Here is a 23,350-nt window from a genome sequence, read left to right on the forward strand (position 1 = left end):
TCAGAACAGACTTGGACATCACAACGGACGAAACAGTATGGGCGGCTTCGTTAGCAGCCTTTCCATTCCACCTGATGAGGTTAGGACTGGATCAGATGATCACGCAAAGATTCCTGGCGGCGAGGTCACTGCGAGACGCAAGAGTGTAAGTTGATCGGGAGTTCTTCTTGCGCTATCGCATGTCCTGTTCAGTTTCGTTCAACGGCTGTAAATGACAAATAAATTGGTTAGGTCATGCTGAATGATTCATTGATGATTGATCGATAAATCAGACTAAGTTCTATGACCCACCACTGATCACGGGGTAAAGTCCTCTTATGGGCGCTCTACACAACATCCGTCCAGCACAAATCGGTTCAGTAAGATTCAGTGATTAGATTATACTTGCGCAAAAAGAAATGATGTCAATCCTGTACCAACTGACACTTTGATTTGCAGAGGTCACGGCGAAATATTGCTCTTTTCCCTGCCTACAATTGCGTGTCATCGCAAGTATTGCACGAACAAAGCGACAGCGCTATCACACTCCACACCGTAAAAACGTTTGCACCCATACGGGTGTTTCTTGGCGCACAGGTAACACGTTTACCGTTAGGGCTTTGCAAAATTTTGTAGAGGCCGACAACAGAGCTCCAACTAGACGTGCGATGACAAAAGATGTAGTTGAAGACTATGTAATCATTCTGACAAGCTTGGGCGCACAGAAACATCCGACAATTTCACAGAGAATTTCCCAGGGAGAGATATAAAACTTTCCTGTCGGCAGAAATTTGTCGAAGCGGTCACCAAATTGTACGATACGTAAGGTGCGTCATTTAAACTTTAAGCCAAATGGGAAAGAAACAAAAGCTAATTTCGGAAGGTTGTTCGAAAGCACACACTGAGCAGTAAATTGTACAGAGTGAGTGTTCTCTACTTTCCTATAGGATGCTGGCAAAAGAAATACGGCACGCATCAGATCGCCAGAAAGTTTAGAGAATGGGCTGATTGGGCTGAGAAAAACGAAACCAATGTTGGCGGCATTGATCCTGCCTGCCGACACGATATCCTAAGACCGGACACTCGCCTCGACTTGATGCGTCGATAGTTCCGCTGAAAGACATTGTCACGATCCAGATAAGGGACGGCTCATCGGGTCTGCAGGCCTTCTTCCTGCGAGCAAAAAAAGAAAAAAGAAAGCGTATGAAAAGCTCGCCTGCGTGGCGTCAGACTCTCGCCAACGAAAGAAGCACTAGAAATACGAACGTGGTATACGACGACGCATCGTTGTAGCTCCGTACATATATTCCCAAGTTGCGTGACCCATTTCGAAAGACCGCAAGCCTGACCGTTCGAACAGAGAAAAGCAGTGAAACTTGCAGCGCTTGGCTCAGCCGACACTCGTGGTCGGCAAAACCCCGCCGGCCATTGTTCGCAGCAGCAAGTGAGCACATGGTGGGCGAGGACTTACAGGGGTGTCCACCAATGGGTAAGGATCATTTGTCGCCGAGTTCGTGAACCACTGGATCCACGAAAGTGATAGTGATGAAAGAGTGAAATGCCTCGTGCCAGGACCTGCCTCAAGCGATAAGCGAAAATGACGGCGCGGACTTATCCTTACGACGAAGTCAAGAAAGATGTCAGCCAGAGGGTGAGAGCCTGATTTCGGAGATAGTGCGCAGCATTTGGCCAAAAAAATTGAGGCAAGTCATTTTGGTTCAGTCAGAGCAGCCGACCACTCAACAGCTCGTGGCAGGTACAAAGACCAACTGACAAAGACCAACTGTTTTCTTTTTAAAAGAAAACCAATTAGCTGCGAAGGAAACTTAACTATTGTTCCCTTTTTTTAGTGCGTAATATTGGCGATAGCGAGCAAAGAGTTAAACCCTTCTCAAAAATACTCACGGGCGTCAAACACAATGGAACATCATTTTCGACATCTCGATGTCTAAGCGCTATACAACACGACTCGACTCAATCTGTCGGCGTTTTTATGACGGAATGATGCAGCGATCCAGTCGGATTCGCATTATCAACGCAGTACGTACTTCAAATACGATCCACGATAGCGATTAACGATGGTGATCCAATCACCTCGGAGTATTCATTCAGCGGTCGTTCAATACTTTACTAGTTACATCTGCTTCCATACCATGAATACACGGCTACAGTGACTAACACGGGCACGCGCTCCCTTCTGTATTTCTTTTTCAGTGTTGCCTTTGCCGGTGTAGGCTTGCTGTCATTTTTCTACATTCTTCACGGGTTAACAGCGTTGGCCATGGTGTACTGGTTTAGGGACTGCGATCCTGTTCTGTCCGGCTCAATAACTCGCTACGATCAGGTGAGCTTCCTGAATTCCGAAAGTGCCTAGCCAATTTTTTTCCGCTGCGTCTCGACTAACGTTAATGTGATCACGTGATCATTACGTAAACGCAACATAATTATATTAGGCTCGTCCTTATCTGAATGCATAGGAGATGACAAGATAAATCTACCTAGGGCCAGCTTCTGCGACTCGGGAATAAATTTCTGTCCTCTCTGCCTTGAGCATGCGCTTTATCACCTGCTTTTCAAAGCCTGCTGTTGCCTTTCAGAAGTAAATTCAGAAGGCCTGACGCGATATAAACTGCTACACTAATGCCTCTCCCTAACCGAAAGTGGCTTCCCTATCGCTAGTTTCTTTTTATCTTTTTAGTAATCAAAAATGGTGACTTGGTGGGTCGATCCTGATACGCGTAACGATATGCGCATAGGGGTGCGTGCGTGCATGCGTGCGTGCGTATGTATGTATGTATGTATGTATGTATGTATGTATGTATGTATGTATGTATGTATGTATGTATGTATGTATGTATGTATGTATGTATGTATGTATGTATGTATGTATGTATGTATGTATGTATGTACGTACGTACGTACGTACGTACGTACGTACGCACTTATAACTTCATGTCTGCAATCAGATTTCTTTTTTTTTTCCAGATCGTGCCGTACTACGTGAAAAATAGCGCAAGAGCCATCAGCGGAGTTCGAGGGTTGTTTTTGGCGGGGATTGCGAGCGCCTCCATTAGGTGAAGGTATTTCCGTTCGCGCGCTCATATACGTCTTATTCCCTCGGATCCCTGTCTATGTTTCTACGCTTTCACTAAATGAAACGTGCTCATTGCGATTATACTCAACAAAACAATTGCTTTCGTCTTGAAGTTCAGATTTCCGGAACCGGGCGTTTTCTGAGTTTGTATACCTGGAGTAGTGGAGCTATCGTTCCAAAAAAGAGGCGTACGCTGGGACTTTAAATCGGCCTGAAGTGGGCAGGCAGGCTGTCGCCGTGTCGAACAATGACGTACTGGTTTCCGCTCCATTCTGACACCGGAAGTCTGCGGGAGACCTATAGAGAAAAACCGCTTTCGCGGTAAAATCGAGCTGCGCACCACACCTGATTTCGAGGAAGGGTAACGCATGATAAACGCCATACAAGAACGACAGAGGTCCCAGCGATTATCGGAGCAGTAAATTTTGGCGATAATGGAACGTCAATTTCACGTTCCACGCTTTCCGCGCCGAAAGTGCAGTTCAAGTGCCCCAGTCGGTCATATGGCCTCAGCATGCATGGCCACCAGGGGCAGAAAATTCAGCGCTCGCACAAAGCACAGTGTAACGGTAGACCATAACTACGGCTGGAAACACGTTCTGTGCTGGTGCCGTTTTGGACGCTATACTTGCAAACGCTACATCCAGTAATTTTGAGCATAAAGCCCCGTTTTTCAGGTTATTTCTCCCTCCGTTGCAGGTTTATGGTAGAAGTACTGCACAGCAATCAAAATTAATATATTCCAAATTCTACGAACGCGGAAATGAAAATACATAAACAAAAAGCTTGTCACTACATGTAACCGACACTGACATTTCTCCACGATGATGTCGGGGAATATATCATGAAACAGGCTGAATATTTGCGCCAGGCGCAATGTTGTCGCTACATGTGAGCGACATTGATATTTCTGAACGATGACGTCCGGGAATATCCAATAACACAGGCCGAATACTTGCGCCAAATTCTATATTGTCACTACATGTGAGTGACGCTGCACATATCCACGACGATGTCGGGGAATATCTGATGAAACAGGCAGAATATTTGCACCAAGCTCAATGTTGTCACTACATGTGAGTGACACTGACACTACTCGGCGATGATGTCGGGGAATATCTGATGAAGCAGGCCGAATATTTGCACCAAGCTCAATGTTGTCACTACATGTGAGTGACACTGACACTACTCGGCGATGATGTCGGGGAATATCTGATGAAGCAGGCCGAATATTTGCACCAAGCTCAATGTTGTCACTACATGTGAGTGACACTGACACTACTCGGCGATGATGTCGGGGAATATCTGATGAAGCAGGCCGAATATTTGCACCAAGCTCAATGTTGTCACTACATGTGAGTGACACTGACACTACTCGGCGATGATGTCGGGGAATATCTGATGAAGCAGGCCGAATATTTGCACCAAGCTCAATGTTGTCACTACATGTGAGTGACACTGACACTACTCGGCGATGATGTCGGGGAATATCTGATGAAGCAGGCCGAATATTTGCACCAAGCTCAATGTTGTCACTACATGTGAGTGACACTGACACTACTCGGCGATGATGTCGGGGAATATCTGATGAAGCAGGCCGAATATTTGCACCAAGCTCAATGTTGTCACTACATATGAGTGACACTGACACTACTCGGCGATGATGTCGGGGAATATCTGATGAAGCAGGCCGAATATTTGCACCAAGCTCAATGTTGTCACTACATGTGAGTGACACTGACACTACTCGGCGATGATGTCGGGGAATATCTGATGAAGCAGGCCGAATATTTGCACCAAGCTCAATGTTGTCACTACATGTGAGTGACACTGACACTACTCGGCGATGATGTCGGGGAATATCTGATGAAGCAGGCCGAATATTTGCACCAAGCTCAATGTTGTCACTACATGTGAGTGACACTGACACTACTCGGCGATGATGTCGGGGAATATCTGATGAAGCAGGCCGAATATTTGCACCAAGCTCAATGTTGTCACTACATGTGAGTGACACTGACACTACTCGGCGATGATGTCGGGGAATATCTGATGAAGCAGGCCGAATATTTGCACCAAGCTCAATGTTGTCACTACATGTGAGTGACACTGACACTACTCGGCGATGATGTCGGGGAATATCTGATGAAGCAGGCCGAATATTTGCACCAAGCTCAATGTTGTCACTACATGTGAGTGACACTGACACTACTCGGCGATGATGTCGGGGAATATCTGATGAAGCAGGCCGAATATTTGCACCAAGCTCAATGTTGTCACTACATGTGAGTGACACTGACACTACTCGGCGATGATGTCGGGGAATATCTGATGAAGCAGGCCGAATATTTGCACCAAGCTCAATGTTGTCACTACATGTGAGTGACACTGACACTACTCGGCGATGATGTCGGGGAATATCTGATGAAGCAGGCCGAATATTTGCACCAAGCTCAATGTTGTCACTACATGTGAGTGACACTGACACTACTCGGCGATGATGTCGGGGAATATCTGATGAAGCAGGCCGAATATTTGCACCAAGCTCAATGTTGTCACTACATGTGAGTGACACTGACACTACTCGGCGATGATGTCGGGGAATATCTGATGAAGCAGGCCGAATATTTGCACCAAGCTCAATGTTGTCACTACATGTGAGTGACACTGACACTACTCGGCGATGATGTCGGGGAATATCTGATGAAGCAGGCCGAATATTTGCACCAAGATCAATGTTGTCACTACATGTGAGTGACACTGACACTACTCGGCGATGATGTCGGGGAATATCTGATGAAGCAGGCCGAATATTTGCACCAAGCTCAATGTTGTCACTACATGTGAGTGACACTGACACTACTCGGCGATGATGTCGGGGAATATCTGATGAAGCAGGCCGAATATTTGCACCAAGCTCAATGTTGTCACTACATGTGAGTGACACTGACACTACTCGGCGATGATGTCGGGGAATATCTGATGAAGCAGGCCGAATATTTGCACCAAGCTCAATGTTGTCACTACATGTGAGTGACACTGACACTACTCGGCGATGATGTCGGGGAATATCTGATGAAGCAGGCCGAATATTTGCGCCAAGCTCAATGTTGTCACTACATGTGAGCGACGTTGATATTTCTAAGCGATGACGCCTGAAAATATCTGATGATACAGGCCCAATATTTGTACCAAACTCTATACAGCCACTAAATGTGAGCGACACTGACATTTCTGCACGATGACGTTCGGAAATATCTGATGATACAGGCCGAATATTTGCGCGAATCTCTATATTGTGGCATGTGAGCCACACTGACATTTATCCGCAATGATGTCGAAGAATATCTGATGAAACCGGCCGAATATTTGCGCAATATCGCCATTGTCTCTACATGCGAGCGACACGGAGATTTATCGACGATGATGTCGGAGAATATGTGACGATACAGGCCTAAAAATTGCGCCAAAGTCTGTAATGTCACTACACGTGAGCGACACTGACATTTCTGCGCAATGACATCCGGGAACATCTGATGATACAGGCGGAATATTTGCGCCAATCTCTATATTGTGGCTACATGTGAGCGACACTGACATTTTTCCACGATGACGTCCGAGTATATCTCATGATACAGGCCGAATATTAGTGGCAATCTCCATATTCTCACAGCATGTTCGCGACATGGACTTTTCTCCACTATGATGTCGGGGAATATCTGATGATACAGGCCGGAAATTTGCGCCAAGCTAGTGGATAGCTTGTGGACTACTGTTTTGTCATTCTTGTGGAACTACCCTGCACCGGATGCGCACTTGCCAGGCCAGGTACTAGTTAGAGAGCGCGCCGAACAGCCATTCGATTTTCATCATCCGCAACGCCATGAATTTAAAGAGCCGGGCAGCCATCTCCGAAAGCCTGTGAGTTCGTTACGACCAGAGGTGCTTGCATGCCGTGTCGCTGATGTTGCACATGACGCGGCAGCGTTGCAGCGTTGCAAGCTACCACTTTCGTTGGACAAGTCAGGAAGTTGCAGGATTACAGTCACACACGTTTTCGGCATTCGCTTTCACGAGAAAGAAAAAAAGTGCTTCATCCTGTGCATTGCAATCCGCTCATGATGGCACCGCGCGCAACGATGTACCGCATTTCTGCGACTACTACTTCAGTATGCCGAAGGTAGAGGATTCGAGACAAAATCGAAACTCGGTATTTTTACAGCAGCGGCGTACATCAAAATATATGCGATAATAACTGATGCTATTATATGACAGAGTTTAACTAAATTCTGAACAGCTCGATTATACCGCGACCTAACGCTAGAAAAGCACCTTCTTTCATTTTTTTTTTCAGGCGTGGTAAACATAAGGCGTACAAGGGCCTGCACATAAAAGGCTTCACGACGCTACGCTAACGCTTAGTATATTTGCTATCGCAAGTAAAAGCAAACTGATTGGCGCAAAGCATAACACCAACACAACCGTTGGGAGCGCAGAAAGCGCGTAAGGACACAGACGCCTTGAAATTTAATGACTTTGCTGAAAGAAAAAGTAGCTCGCATGCAACTCGCAGGCAACTTGACTAACCTTTGTAAGAATGGTGGTACTCATTTTGAACGGACGCTAAAGATAAAAATAAGGTTAGTTATATTATTAAATCGTCCTCCCACATTACCAAAAAATAACCACTCTTAAGCGAGATGAGGCTCTATAAATCAGAAAGGATGCAAAAAAACGAAAGACCGGTGGCGGCGCCACCTTAAATTCTTGCACCACATCGCCATGACGTCACGGATTACGATGGCGTCTGCCACGGCCTAGTCAACTTTTCTTTACCGCTTGAAATGCACTACATTGTATTCCAAAATGGCCAAATACTCAACATACGAAGTTTCAACGACTTTCACTGAACCGCTACGGCTCAAGTACGGGAAGATGCTTTGAAACCCATGACGTCATACCGACACAACGGCACCGGAGCTTTGACGCGAAATTCAAGAAAGGCTTGGTACCCATTTTCCTCATAGTAGTCGACATTTCATTACGAAATCAACGAAAATAGAGTTTTGACAGAATACTTTATCCACATAAACAGACTCGGTGTGTCTCTCCATTGTCCCTCTAAACGTTTTCTACACTAGAGCAGCCGCCACAAAAGTAGCTGCAACGGACGCTACGATACCATGACTGCCGGAGGCATTAATATACACACAGATGAACAAATGGCCGCCTGAGGCAGGACATTCTCTGCAAAAGAGAGCCAGAAAACCGAAGAACAGCAAGCGAGAATTTTTACGGCAGTGACCTGGGCAGACAGCTCTGTTCTGTTATAAGGCACAGGGGTTGCTGTGGACGGACTAATATAGAGCGTGCCTCATCTATTCAATTTCTCTGGGTTTTGGAGCAAAACATAAAGGAATACATGAAAATGATAAACTAAATAAATTAATCAATAAATCAGATCATGCAGCTAGAGATAAAGGCATTGCAACAAAGCGCACACTGTCGTCTTTCCCATGTCGTTATCCGAATCATATAAGCACTTGGTAGTACTTGCGCATTGGTACAAGAATCGTTCACGCCCTAAATGGATGGTAGGTCTAATTTTTGGCTTGCCCTGACCATATCTTGTTTCTTATCTTTGGCAGCACGGTGTCATCTGTCGTGAACTCCAACGCAGCTGTTCTGTTTGTGGACATTGTGTCGCCAAACTTCCACGTTCCGCAAGCGAAGACTGCGCTCGTAATGGCTGGCCTCGGTAAGTGTGTATATTTTAGACATTTTAGAGGCGGTGGAGCGACGGCTTTGTTCCAACGGCTTTTCATGCATTTAAATTTATTTCGCCTACGAAAAATCGTTCTTTCTGATCGTGAACATTCGTTCCTTAATTATTGATCATAATGATATCTATATCTCCATCGAGCTTCTAATTGTTATGAAACATTGGTCAATAAAAAAGAAACACCCGTACTTTACGTGCCGCTGTGGAACAACGTCAAGTTCTTGTAAGAGATAAATTTATGTTCTTTTCCTGTAATTATTCTTAGGCTATGCAATCGAACATAAACCGGTTCAAATCGATTTGAACCGTTATTTAAACCAATTCGAACCGGCGAAGCATCGTGCATCGCCTTCATCCCCACGACATCGTTGCATACTAGTCTCACGCTGTGTCTGCCTGATTCGATGCTTACACTTGGGCGCAGCTTGTGAGCGGTGCAGAGCATAAACATAAGCGTCGCGTGCGGTTAAGTTGTAACTTGTGTGGCGAAGAAACGTAAACATTGTACGAAACACTGCGTTGTATGGCATGATAGCATACCTAATTACACGCATCCCATTCAGCTGCGTAGCCTTTCAACTACCCCGCGACCTCACCGATCATTCGCAATTCTCACAGATTCCAACGTGTACGTTGAGTCTGCGCAACTTTCTCGATAGAGGCGCACACGATGATGACCACGCGTATATGTCTACTTCGCTCTACAGAAGCAGCGAGTGCTGCGGTAAATAGGAGCCAGAAATTTTCGCTCAGCAGGAAAGCCGACTTGCAGGCTTTGCAGGGAGTCCGCAGTGCGACGGTGCAACGGCCTCACTATAGGCTTTCTTGTGCAGCGGCGGCAAGCGGCACAGTCATGACAATCGTGGGCCTCTTGGTTCCCTACATAGGATCTGCCGCGAGGGTGAGTAACGTTGACATTGCGAACTCCCGGAAATACAGTTTGTTTCTGTTTGTGTGCCGACTGTTTGCACGGTCAATCTGTGAAGCGCGACCAGCTCGGCATGAATCTCCTTGGCACTGTGTGCCTTGAAATTCAGACAGCCGGACCACTTCTCGTGCTTCAACCAACTTATACCGATAGACGCTGCCGTTGTCGTTTTGATGTCCCAGCGACGTTCCGCGCTAGTAACTTGAACACAGTTTGTTTATTTCGCAAGAACTAGAAAGGCCCGCGTGCTCATTTTGGCGCCTATCAAGTGGGCCTGTTCTAAATTTATGGTACCCATAATACGAACTTTATGAACGCCCTTCGTACTCTTCACTAAGCTTTACAAACAACTGCACGCGAGGTTGCTACCAGACCTCGACCCACATCGTTTTCAAGAAATTGTTCTCCAGCATCCTTCTCGTACACGATATCCACAAGCCAAGATCAGCCTACGTATCAACCGCTCATGCATAACGCTGGCTGGACGAGAATCCCAACATTTTAGGGGTTCCTATCGATACACAATCGAGCACGCGTCAAAGAACATCAAGTTCACGCAGAATGCGTTCTTTACAGCCGAATTGAGCGTTCATCTTAAGTGGACAGCGAGAATAAGCCACCGAAATGGCAAAAAAAAAAAACATTTATCGTTTTCCAATGTAATCCGTCAGCTTGTTTTGCTTCTTCAAAGCCAACCCGATAGTCGCGGCTTCCAGATTGTTCAAAGCAAGACATGCGGTCACCACCGATATCTTTGCGAAGGACGAGCTTGCACAAACATACTTCCGCAATCGATCTAAAAGAGCGCGGAGCAGCGACATACTCTTTCTGACAAGCGCTGCCATAAATCGCACGAAAATTGCGACCGTCATCCGGTTTTTGTTCGTAATAACCAAGCATTCGTTATAACAGAGAGCTTTGTGGGTGGGCTCCACTTGCTTCCAGTTGCTAACTACATGAACAGTTTCCCTTTCCCCCACTGCTGAAGCGACTACCACGTGCAGAAACGTTTCTTTTGAGTAGTCGACACGTCTGACATCTAGTAGCGTTAGAAAAATGCGCGTATTCTTAGATAACATGTTGCAATATGCATTCCGCAGTTTTTCATCACACTGAGCGCCGCAGCGTCCGGTCCATTCGCAGGAATCGTTATTCTTGCGTTTCTCTTTCCCTGGGCCAACACGAAGGTAAGTACTTCAAACTCATCCCAAATTTTTTTGCGTGGAGTCATTTCACTACTTTAACACTGAAGCCCTATTCAACTCTTCCCCCATGCTTGCTAGTGCTGGCTGGTGTCTTAATGACTGCGTAACTTGGGTCACCCTGAATCAGCAACGAGGCATGTGGCACTGAGTATGCGAACATTCTCAGCCAATCTGTCAGAACGGGAGTGTGCCCCTGGGTAGCTGTCCGAATAGACAAGCACAGCAAGGGGACGAGAGGTGAGGAAGTCGGCAACAGAAAACGAACAAGTCGGCTACAAAGAAGTGAAGGTGTTGGCATAAGAAGAAGCCTACGCTGGGAAAAGGAGAGGAGTTAAGATAATGGGACCAAAGCGTGCATTGACCGAGGAGCGTTGAGCTTCATAGCAGGGCAGAAGTGAAGACATCAGGGTGTCTACCAAGTTGACATTTTCAAATTCCCCAAGTTTTCCAGGATTTCCCTGAGCGACACAGAACTTTATTTTATGTCAAGACGGGCTGGGACACTATGTCGCCCGATGCTGTCACTATTATGTAAGCATTTTTAAAAATAACAAAAACTAGTTAATACAGATTGAATAGTAAGTAGTGTTCATTTTATTCAAAATAGAAAGCTGAAGGTAGGGGATAGTAAAATGCACAGCAACTAAAATATATTCGAAAAAGAAAAATTATAAAGCCCTATGTAAATCGAGTCGATCATGTTCAAATACGAATAAAAAGATGCATACACACGCAAATGCTTTAGAAAATGAGCTATTTCTATCAAGTGATAGCAAGATCATTGGTCCTGAACTTTTTCACAAGTGAGATTTTCTCAGCAGTTGGAAAGTCAACCTCAACTGTCCCCACATATTCTTAGCCCACGCACAATGCCTCCGTTCTGTGTTTCACTGCTTTCAAGAGTTTATTTTGGTTTGGATGAGGGTCACCTGCATCTTTTCGTCAGCCAACAATTTGCTTTTTGAGCTCAAGCTCCTTCAAACAAGAGGCGACACAGTTCCTTTCCCGATTATTCCTCAGTGTGAGGGTCATATCTGTTCTTGTCCTCGTTTCGCCGCACGTTCGCCCCAGGGACCATTTGAAGCATCCTCTTGGTCAGTTGTATAGTCAACGTCTGATTTTTCGTACTCCCTAGGGGCCACGAAAACGTCTGAAAAAATGAATGCATGTCTTTCACTGCCCTTGAGGGCTCAAATCATCACAGGAATGTCCGAAAAAGCTCTGAAGGCCTGCCAGTACACGTATTAGCCATATCGGTGCTCGTACTGTTACAAGAGACGGCGGTTGCACGCGTGTGTAATTAAGGAATACATACTGTGTCCCGTGGCAATAGCCACTTTCCACACTTGTTAAGCTTCACCGCAATACTTCACGTACGCTTCACTGCGTAATGCTGCTGTGCTGAGACGAAGCTGCCTTCCGGGACCCGGTATCATGCAACGCGTCATGCTTTATAAGCTTCGAAGCCAATCGCGAGGATTACAGAGGCGGAGTCGGTGCCATTACTGACAGCGGCGAATTCTTTCAATGAAAATCACGGCACCGAACGACAAGAACCTTAATAGCAAACGTCGAAGCAGTTAAGCCTAGCGTTGCCGCGCTGGTGGCTACGGCTGCCAGCGGATCGGCGTGCGAGAGCGCCGGTTCGAGGCGGCGAGATAATCGAGGCGGCGATGTTGGCTTTGATTAATGCCGTTTCTGACCTGCGGTGGCGACTAAAATCACGGAAAATCGGACAGCGAAGGGTTCTTGCGTCTTAAATTATGGACGTTCTTGTACACCGACTCTATGGGGCACGTGGTGGTGCCGCGAAATCGTCCGCATTATCGGGCATTGCACAAAAATCGGGCGTCCGGAAAATCGGTCGTTTGATTGCACACTGGCAACTCCTCCAGCCGACGACACGCCGTCAAGGACAATTCGTTACGATTCCTCTCTTTCACTGGAGCCAGCAGTAGGGCGACTTTCGTTCCCTTTCAACAAAGCAGTCATTGTGATTGGTATACTTTATAGTTCTTGCGTGCAGTTTGGCCATATGTATAATGCCAGCCAATATTTCTTTTTCTCACGTCGTCCTCTTTCCTGCCGAAACTTCTATTGCCGCCATACCACTTTATCATCGATTCCCCCGCTTCTTTGTGTCAAATTGCCTATTTGAGCCGTATGTTTGCACTCTGTCGAGTTACTTTGCACTTTTATTACCCCCCATACTCCATGCCCTGTCAATGGGCCTGTAAGGTATTTTCAATAAATAAATAAATAAAATTACAGCTAATTTTCTCAGACTGAAGTACAAGTTCCCTGAGTTCTCCCTGATTTTTTCCAGACTATTTAACATCCCTGAGAATTCCCGGTTTTCCCGCTTGGTAGACACCCTGGACATGTAAACGTCGTAGGACGCTTCGCTTATAACCGATTTCTCACATATGCGTGGGATCCCCCATTTAAAAATAAATAAAACGTAATCAAACTACACTGGTACCACGTTGCATTATACAGCAGCTTGTACGTGTTTCGCATTTTATATAGACTGCTATGCACTATAGACTGCACGGTTATTATTTTAGTTCGGACACTGCAGGCCTTTTCTTCCTACGCTAAGTTTAAGTTTCCTTTCGCGAAGCAAGAAACCATTTTGAGTAAAAAAATAAAAAGCGATATTCCAGAACCAACTTACTAAAAACAGCACGGTAAGAGTTCGAGGATGGTATTTAGCTGACTTTAAATGACGTTGGTATTCCTCACCCGCCGCCAACGTAAAGTCAACGCTGATGAAGTGGCGCCATCTGCTAGGTGTAAATCGAAGCACTTTCCCGGTTCGGTGCCGTCAGCCTAGCAGCGCCGGCAAACAGCTGATCTTAATGATAACGATAAAATATCGCTAATAGTTTGTCCTCTGCGAGAGATGGAAATAAGGGATGGCTGATTTTAGCATTTCAGATTTTTAGAGAGGCAAAGCAGAAGGGTGGGTCTAAAAATTAATGTGCAGAAAACTGATGTTTAACAGTCTCGGATGAGAACAGCAGTTTACGATAGGTAGCGAGGCACTGGAAGTGGTAAGGGAATACATCTACTTAGGGCAGGTAGTGACCGCGGATCCGGATCATGAGACTGAAATAATCAGAAGAATAAGAATGGGATGGGGTGCATTTGGCAGGCATTCGCAGATCATGAACAGCAGGTTGCCATTATACCACAAGAGAAAAGTGTATAACAGCTGTGTCTTACCAGTACTCACGTACGGGGCAGAAACCTGGAGGCTTACGAAAAGGGTTCTGCTTAAATTGAGGACGACGCAACGAGCTATGGAAAGAAGAATGATGAGTGTAACGTTAAGGGATAAGAAAAGAGCAGATTGGGTGAGGGAACAAACGCGAGTTCATGACAGCTTAGTTCAAATCAAGAAAAAGAAATGGGCATGGGCATGACAGGTAACAAGGAGGGGCGATAACCGATGGTCATTAAGGGTTTCGGACTGGATTCCAAGGGAAAAGAAGCGTAGCAGGGGCGGCAAAAAGCTAGGCGGGCGGATGAGATTAAGAAGTTTGCAGGGACAACGCGGCCACAATTAATACATGACCGGGGTAGTTGAAGAAGTATGGGAGAGGCCTTTGCCCTGCAGTGGGCGTAACCAGGCTGATGATGATCATGATGATGATGCTGATGATGATGACTTTAGCATTTATTTCATGCAGCCACGGCACCGGGCAACAAACGAGGGAGACTTCGGATCGAATTGGGTGGTCTGGGCGCGTCTGGGCGCGGCCGAAGCCCGTTTGAGCTCTTGCCCGCACCGACGACCGACGTTGCTGTGCTGCCGCAACCTTTGCTATTTTTCATCATCAATCTCAACAGACCTTTAACGCCCATGGTTTCGGGTAATCAAGCTCCGGAATGTTTTAAAGAATCCAAGTCAGAAGACCATGACCCGGATGTATATTCACGAGAACCAGCACCGGCTCGACTGGATGATCGATCGCTGTGAACCGTGCTCAACGTCACGTTACCATGCCACCACTATTTACTTGGTTGCCGTTGGTGCCGAGTTAGCAGCCTAATATAATGTTCGATGCACTACGACATTTGCAATGGGGGCTTGCTAGTCTGGCACCATAAGGGGTTCTAGTAGCCCAAGCGGGAACAGGTGCCCGGTGTCCTCACCCCCCCCCCCCACTCCCCCGCCTCTTGGCTACGCCACTGATTGCAGCGAAGCCTCTTTACAATGGTTGCTCAGTACAAGTGCATGCGCTTGCAATGGCCACTACTGTCCAGAATGCGAAGGGTCGTTCTCGTGACGTTGGAAATGCAGCTTGTAGCTCTAAAGGAAATATAGCTTCTGCGTCGTTGGTCAGCTTCGTTACACGCTCGCCGAGCGCAGCGCGGTACATTTCTCTGCAAAATTTTCCAACTTTGCTCAGCGACACAAATGTCATTCATGCATAAATATGGCTGACATTATTCCGCTCTGTCGATAAAATGTCGTTCATTTGTCACACATAACCGATGTTTCTAGATCATTACTGACTAAATAGTGATCAAAGTGCTCTAGTGCACAGGGCGCATGGGTAGTCTTTTTTTAATATCTGTAAGATCAGAGAAACATATCTCTGCATGACTTTGAGCGCTGAGCTTAACACGAGCGGTTGCTCTATCATTTTCTTGATTTAAGAGAAATCCATAGATTTGGTCAACTCCAGTGTCACCTATTCAAATACACAAAAAAACGTAGCAATGCTATTTATTATGAAACAACCACTGGAATGATCCGAGTGAAAGTTCTTGCGTTTCATTGATAAAGTTAACTTCTAGTGATTGTAGGAAGCAGTTTGGGGCGTAGGGCCTAGAATTTTTTTTACAAATATTGCCGAAAGTCGGTACGGCAAGGAAATATAGGCACGACGTTTACAAATCCATATCTGTGCACCAAAAAGAGGTATGGAATTTCTGTAACTGCATCGATGCAGTTACAGAAATTCCGTTGAATCATCTAAGGAGCCGTTGAATCATCTAAGGCTGACAAATTTGATCTATCAATTTACGGCTTATGTGAATTAGGTACGATGTTTACAAATATTTTGCAAAATACCCACCTACAAATTAGTGATATATTTCACGTGGGTGTACGATACGTCAGCTTTTTCCGCTTTAGATTTGTTATTAGCTGCAGTTTGTAGAATTGTAATGTTGTTTTTCGTTGCTGAATTACCAAGTTGTAAGCTTGATAGCTTCGTTTTACGAAGTATCGCCATATTCAAAATTGTTTAGAAAAAATCGACGGCCTAAATAAGAAAAAACCAGCTTGCAGTCACTAGATTGCAGTTTTCTTGTAATTTCAACAAAAGTCAACAATATCTGCGCTGTAGTCGCTGAGAAAAGCGCTTTCTCCGTTCCCTTGAATTTATATATCAGATCCCGAGCTAACGCTTCCTCCTAAGGCTGCCTTTTAATTGGTTGGGAAATCTGAATCGCCAGCCGCGGGCTCCAACCAAATTATTTGATCACAGGCGCCAAAGGGCTGGATTTCTTCGTTTGCCTCTTCCAGGGCACGGCTACGGCCGCGTTGGGTGTGTTTCTCATCCAGACTTGGCAAACCACTGGGCGGTTCATGGCCCGCATAGAACCCCTGAGAATGACCTACGGCACTGACAGATGTCCGGGGAATTCAACGTACCACGACGTACCGCTGCATGAAGACCGTCCTTAGTGAGCATTTCCCGGTTTATCCACGACCGACTGCGGCATCATAAATTTCTTTCTTGGTTGTCATTTAGTAGTTTAGAAGATACTGACTGAATGCAATTAGCGGAATCAAAACCAAGTTTTGGAGCGTTGAGCCAGACGAGTACTTCTGTTCAGCTTCGATCGCACGTATCACACCTATCGTACGGTTATATCTGCTTCGTCACGCCTATCCTAGCTAGTTGTGTGGGTTGCCAAGTGCCTGGAAACTTTAGTCTAACAATTTTCGCAAAGTCGTTTCTCTTTACAAGAGTGCAACGTTACAGGCGAGCGCCTGTGAGGGAAGATTTCTGCAAGAGTTGATACGAATTATGCACTGCGTAGTGGCTCGAATCACCTGAGTAACAGCCCCCCCCCCCTCCCCGTCAGGTGCCGGTTAATTTGGTCGATTGAAAATTTAGTTTCGTAAATTTCTCGCGTATCGAGAATAACGAAGAGCCTACGGCCGTAAAACAGATTAAATATTTTCAATTCCGCAGAGAGTTCTGAAAAAGAAAGTTTCCATAACTTGGACTTCGTACAAAAAAACTCTCTGCACGTACGTAAGATACGAGAACATAAACTATTACATGTACGAGTATTTCAACATTTCATGCAAATTGGCAGAGTGGCTGAGAGGTAGGATCCCGGACTGCCAATCTGCTGATCGCTATTTCGAATCCTTGTGGCAGGATATCTTTTTTCCTTTGTTTTAAATTATCTTGCAAAGGATTGTGGGATTCCAGAGGTGGCACCAGCGGACATCAAACCGAGCCTACAGCAGTTATCGCTGCAAAACGAAAATTCACTACGGGGGGAGGGGGGGGGGGGGTTCGATGTCCATAAAGTACGGTCATCTTAACCCCATCGCGGTTAATGCGTCGAAAAATGCCGAAAACTTACGGTTGTAGGATGTAAACTGCTACGATTCTATAGATGTCATATTTTCAATGTATTTTCTATGTACTGCACCCCTTACTCAATGCCTCTCTTTGAGGCCTGCCAGGTATATTCAAATAATTTAAAAATTAAAAATATGCGGGAACCTAGAGCCCGCATTCACAGAGGTTTTTGTTCGTAATGGCTATTCCCCATTGGCCCGTCGCGCCTTCCCTAATATGTCCAACATCATGACTGCGCGGCCGCAATTTGCTCCTAGGAACAGTTCTAGCGAACTTTTTGCGCATATGGACCGTGTAATCAGTGGCTGAACGTTAAACCTCGCTCGGTAGCTCGCCTTCTTTTCCTACCTAAATGTGGTTACGTGTTCTGTACCCCGCCAGCTCGGACATTTTCCCGCTCTACCGGCTTTCCGCCTACTGGTGCTGCCTGTTCTCGACCATACTGACGGTGCTGCTCGGCCTCACTTTCAGTATCCTATCCGGTATGTCTATCAATCATCTTACGCCCCCCCCCCCCCCCCAAAAAAAAACATACAGGCAGACTTCGGCGTGTGGGCCCCTAGAAATACAGAATTTTAGATTAGGGGAACGCAAGCGTTCGGGCCCCCTAGTGCTTGGGGCCGAGGTACTGCGCATGCGCAGACACTTACGTAGGGGTAACATTCATAATAGGGCGGCATGGAAGACCTAGCCCGTCAGCATGAAAGGACTCCCAGATGCCGCCGTTACTGCACTGTCTTTATTCGCAGTTTTGTAAACATATACCGGTATTTCTATACTTGCGTCTTCGAGGAGGATGATCCCAGTCATCTTCACCAAAATGGCTGCATTCATTCTTCAAGAAGACGAAGCATCTCAGTAAAACACGTTCGCTCAAACAAGTAACTTGCGCACAAGCTTTGAGCATAAACACTGCTGCCAGTGTCATGTGTCTGGAGGTCATGCCGGGAGTCTCGCAATATTTATCATTGGTACCATGTATCCGTAGGTCTACACTATACTCAAGAAAGATACATTTTATAATGTAGCGATAGGCACTAAATCAGTAATACCACCACAGCAATCGCGAGCGTATTATAAATAAAGCGTTGACGAAACCACAATTGTCAGCACACATAAACATTGTAGGGTTTTTACGAGCCGGAACCACAATCTGATTATGAGGCACGCCGTAGTGGGGTACTCTCGATTAATTTCGACCACCTGCTTTTTTTTTTTACGTGCGCACAGGTGTCTCTTTTTTTTTTGCATTTCGCTCCCCCATCTATATGCGCTCGCCGCGGCCGGGATTCGATCCCGTGCCCTGGGGATTAGCAGCTCAACGCCAAAGTAACCATGCCACCGCGGCGGGTACGGCACCCTATTCAGACTGCGGGCTACCGGTGGACAATGTATCAAACAAAAGTTGCGCATACTTGACAGTCTTTTCGCTGTGGTACCCGCTCACAGAGAGCTACAGACGTCGGGCAGCATGTTTAACGGGCGCCGCTGGACAGCTTCGGCTCAACTTTTACTGGTAATTCACTCCGCTCTGATTCCCGTAACTTTTCAAGCGAGGATTAGGCCTAAGCTATAGGCTAGGCTTAGACTAAACGACAGCTAGGCTTAACAGCGGCAAGGCCACTGCGCGTACGCGTAACGTTCAAGCCGGTACACTATAAAATAATTTACATCCTTCTTGGGGCGTAGGCAATTCCCTCTGCCACACGTAAAATTGAACAGGGCTCAGGCAGTCACGCTACGTTTACTGCAAACCGGGACGTACCGCACTCCGTATTTCATAAATAATATTCAGCCCGAAAGAGAAATTAGGAAAGAATGTAACGTGTGCGATGGCATCATTGACATCAGACACATGCTGGCGGGCTGTCCCGCGACTCTCGCCGACCCCGAAGAAAAATGGCTTTACTGGCACAAGTTGATAACAAGCTCTTCATATCAAGATCAGCTACGGGCTGTCCGGAGGGTCCGCGATGACGCCATAAGGCTCGGCCTGGCGGTGCCGACGTGGACGCGGCCCGCCTCGGTCTGAAAAGACCGGGCTTCAGGACACTAATAAAGTTTTGTGAATGAATGAATGAATGAATGAATGAATGAATGAATGAATGAATGAATGAATGAATGAATGAATGAATGAATGAATGAAAGTAAATGAGGGTGTGTTTTGTCTACGACTCCAATCACTGCACTCTTTTCACTACAAAAAGGGCATAAGGGTGTGAGCTATAGATTGATTTACACCCGGCCTTATTCACTTCCAAGGGGGCAACTTATTTTACAGTGTAGTGGCCAAACGAAACCCTCGCTCCTCAACAGGACCGGCTATACAGAATGTGACTATAAGCGTCCACTTTGTCTGTATGCTATTCTTTGGTAGCCACGGGCTAGGAAATCGCACAAATCTTGTTTGTGATAAACGTGAAATGGACGCAGTTCTCGGCAGCGCCTGAACGCGTGCACCGTGAATGGTTGGCGAGGAACGCAAAGCTAAATGTCCCTGCATTTCGACCTGCACTGCGGTGCTCCCTCGTCGTGAATCTTGAAATGAAGCCTTAATTGTAAGACCCGTTTCCGCAAATGCGAAGCCATCTAATGTTAAATGGCCCAATAAAGCACGGCCTCTGCTAAAAGCAAGGCGCACAATAATGCGCGCTACAATGTGCGTGAGCGTTATAATACCCTCGCGTTCTGCCCGCAGCTCGACCGGCTGATGGCCTCCAAAACGCTATGCGTCTTTCGAGTCCTTTGGCCTTGAAGTTCTGGCGGCGAATCGGCTTGTTTCGACATCGACAAAAGGTGCGTTGCTTGCGAAGCATGTCGTTTCGTAACTGCGAGTCGGCCTAGTTGGAACAGATTCATCTTAAAACTTTTTGTGCGCAAACAAACAGGGACGAACAATAGGGGCAACACAAGGACGAGCGCTTTCGTTTCGTTTGCTTTTCTGCGATGTCAAGTCAATAACGCACAAGATATATCATAATGATAGTATTACGCTCAAATATTTGCGTATGCTGAACTTCTAACCACACTGCTTCATCTCAACTTCTTTTATTTACCTTTGGGCTTGCTTTGCTTTGATTTGGACTGTACATCCCTTACGAAAATCTCAGATATGTCCCTTATATGATTTATATATGGCGATATTTCTACATATAAGGGCACATATAAGGCCATATAATGTTATGTATGGGCCCAGATATGGCCTTACACTGCCATATAAGGATCACAGTAAGGACTTATATTGCCATATAAGGGTCCAGATAAGGCCTTACACTGCCATATAGGGGCCCATATAAAGCCTAATACTGCCATATGACTGCAAGCAGGGCTTTATAGCGCCATATAAGGGTACAAATAGGCCTTATACTTGCATATATGATTGAAAGTGAGCGCCTTATATTCTCATGTAAGGAGTTATAAGTATGTCTAAGTTTGAATGCAAGTCATATTTCATACATTTGCTGTCATATTTGCATTGCCTAATGAGAGCGTTCAGAAGATCGCATGTATCCATATACGACTAAATTAAGGCCTTTATGAGTACAGCCGGTTGGCACGCATACCGTCCATATGTAGCGCTTTCTCTCGTGCAAAGCAGAATTTTTGTTCACTAACAGAGAGCTCGTTCGAATCCCTCTAATTGCAGCTCAGCGGACCATTGCGTCTTACCTTACGAATTACGTAAAGCTTATTTCTCGCTTACCAGCTGCTGTCGGGAAACAATAACGAAATTTTTATCCAAAATGATTTATAACGCCCTTTTTTGTTTATAAAGAAAGATAGAACCGTTGGGCCTGGCGGCGTTAAGAAGGCATAGTTATCACGTATCCATGGCGGCGCTTCTTGTAATCATCATTTTCCAATTAACCTTCAGTGCGGTACTGCACTGCCTCCCAGAGGAGCTGTGGCGTTAAGGGCCCCGTGTCACAGAAAATGCGGCGTGGGCGGAGTTCTCCGTGAGCGATAATTTCCGATTATTTTAGGTATATGCATATATGCCACGCCTTGTTATATGACATGCGGTATATACGGGTTACATTGCCACAGCATTCTATCTCTAAAGTTGCTCATATCTTGTCTTGCATTTTTGACAAAGGTATTCTAGGAAGTTTTGACAATGACGGCCGACAAATAAACGTCATGAAACAAAGCACCCACAGCGCACGTCTGTTTTGTGAAAGCTTCTCACTTAAATATTAAAAGTGCGAAACTATAACAGACAGCTGCAAATGGTATAATTTTTGGGCGCGGCTGTGCACAACCTCCGGGATCCGCACACGCCAGAGGCCGCGTTTCTACCAGAAAGCTCACCTTCGTGCATAGCGTTCGCCGCCAGCGTTTCCCGGTAAATACAGTTACATAAGCTGCAGTCGACGGGACGCGTGAGAAGCGGTCAGGGATCTTCGAATGCTATCGTGTTTCACTCTTAAAAGTGAAGCTTAAGCGTATCTTCAAGGGGAGTACGGTAGCGCGATTCAAAGACGGGACAAAAGAAGACACAAAGGGACACACACAGCGCTGTGTAGCGCTGTGTGTGTCCTTTTGTGTCTTCCTTTGTTCCGTCTTTGAATCGCGCTACCGTACTCCCCTTGAAGATGCATTACCAACAAGCCCACATTGCAACCCTCGTTAACTTAAGCGTATTCCAGGGTTCTTTTTTTTTTCTCGCTTCGACTTCCCTAATAAAACCCAAGAATTTGGTGTTGCTATTATAAACGATTTATTATTTGCCGCTTTACTTTCGTTTCATTTGCAGGAACCTGAACATGGAGCAGTCAACGAGCGAGGCGATAGGATATCGTCTTACGAAATTCGGCCTTTGCAAGATAAACAAGACGAAGCCTAAGCCACGCGCGGGGAATACGAGCATCACGGAGTCAAGACTCATCTCTCTCCGTGTCGAAAAGTGACCGGCACACCTGAGCAATACGAAGACTTGTCCGTGAACACCGACCAGTTGCCTAACCCAAAGTACGGCTTTAGAACATCCCTTTCCAGGTGCAGGACAGCCAATCCGGATCCACCAGTTCGGTTCAACTTGATGCCTTCCCCTTGCCAATTCGCTCTCTCCCAGCTACCATACAACATCCCGTACTATAGGCGCCGTGTACGCCGACGGACGCGCCACTTGTGGCGCCCTTGCGCAGAACTCGGTGAAATACCGGTGAAAACGTGTTGGGGATACGGTTCTAATTATTCCCGGCAAAGCCTCATCAGCGGGAGCAACGGTAGCAAAAATGGATCGTCGCTTCGAAGGGAAATTTCTTGTTATCATCCTTTCCTTTGTCGCTTCGGTGTTGTTTTCCATTCGATCGTAGTTAGACGCTTAAGCGACGAAGTTCGTCTGCAGTGCAGCATGCGGTTTAAACGCATTTCGCTAATGTTCGGAATGCTGTTTGCCGCTTATGTTGTTTTCCGCTTCTTTACAGCGTTGCGCTAGCTACGCAGCACGACTGCACGAGCGCATTGCGTTGTACGTTAAAGCTACTGAACTTTGCAAGAACTGAAATGGTTGGTTTCATGTGGCGCGGTAAATCCTCGCACCAGCTGTCGCGCACTTCATGTTTTTACATCTATTTTATGCGTGGCTTTTCACATGTTTAACTGTTGCTAGTTGCTCCATGCATAACTCTTGTCGATTCTTTTGAGCTGCGCAGTTTTCACCCTGCCTTTTTTGTAAAGGGTATATATCACGCTGTGTCTTATCGGAATACCAAGGAAGTGCTTCGTTAACAGCTTTAT

The 23,350-nt window shown here is 46.1% G+C and overlaps 1 protein-coding gene across 2 annotated transcripts in view; it reads left to right on the plus strand.

The window, feature by feature from the left end:
- The window catches only part of LOC135896571 (sodium/iodide cotransporter-like), a 39,255-nt gene extending 16,253 nt beyond the window's left edge, over positions 1–23,002 (plus strand). The window contains exons 8-17 of one of the 2 annotated variants that reach the window (XM_070525857.1): positions 5–145; positions 2,194–2,323; positions 2,965–3,059; positions 8,722–8,831; positions 9,689–9,756; positions 10,884–10,970; positions 16,531–16,691; positions 17,990–18,090; positions 20,307–20,404; positions 22,365–23,002. In XM_070525857.1, coding sequence (XP_070381958.1) covers positions 5–145; positions 2,194–2,323; positions 2,965–3,057 — 364 coding nt within the window. In that variant the 3' untranslated portion in view covers positions 3,058–3,059; positions 8,722–8,831; positions 9,689–9,756; ... (3 more) ...; positions 20,307–20,404; positions 22,365–23,002. The remainder of the gene's footprint in view (positions 1–4; positions 146–2,193; positions 2,324–2,964; positions 3,060–8,721; positions 8,832–9,688; positions 9,757–10,883; positions 10,971–16,530; positions 16,692–17,989; positions 18,091–20,306; positions 20,405–22,364) is intronic. The other variant, XM_070525858.1, reaches the window with a different exon arrangement.
- The last annotated feature ends 348 nt before the right edge of the window (positions 23,003–23,350 follow it).

The sequence above is a fragment of the Dermacentor albipictus genome, chromosome 9, assembly GCF_038994185.2.
Source record: "Dermacentor albipictus isolate Rhodes 1998 colony chromosome 9, USDA_Dalb.pri_finalv2, whole genome shotgun sequence".
NCBI classification, from domain to species: domain Eukaryota; kingdom Metazoa; phylum Arthropoda; class Arachnida; order Ixodida; family Ixodidae; genus Dermacentor; species Dermacentor albipictus.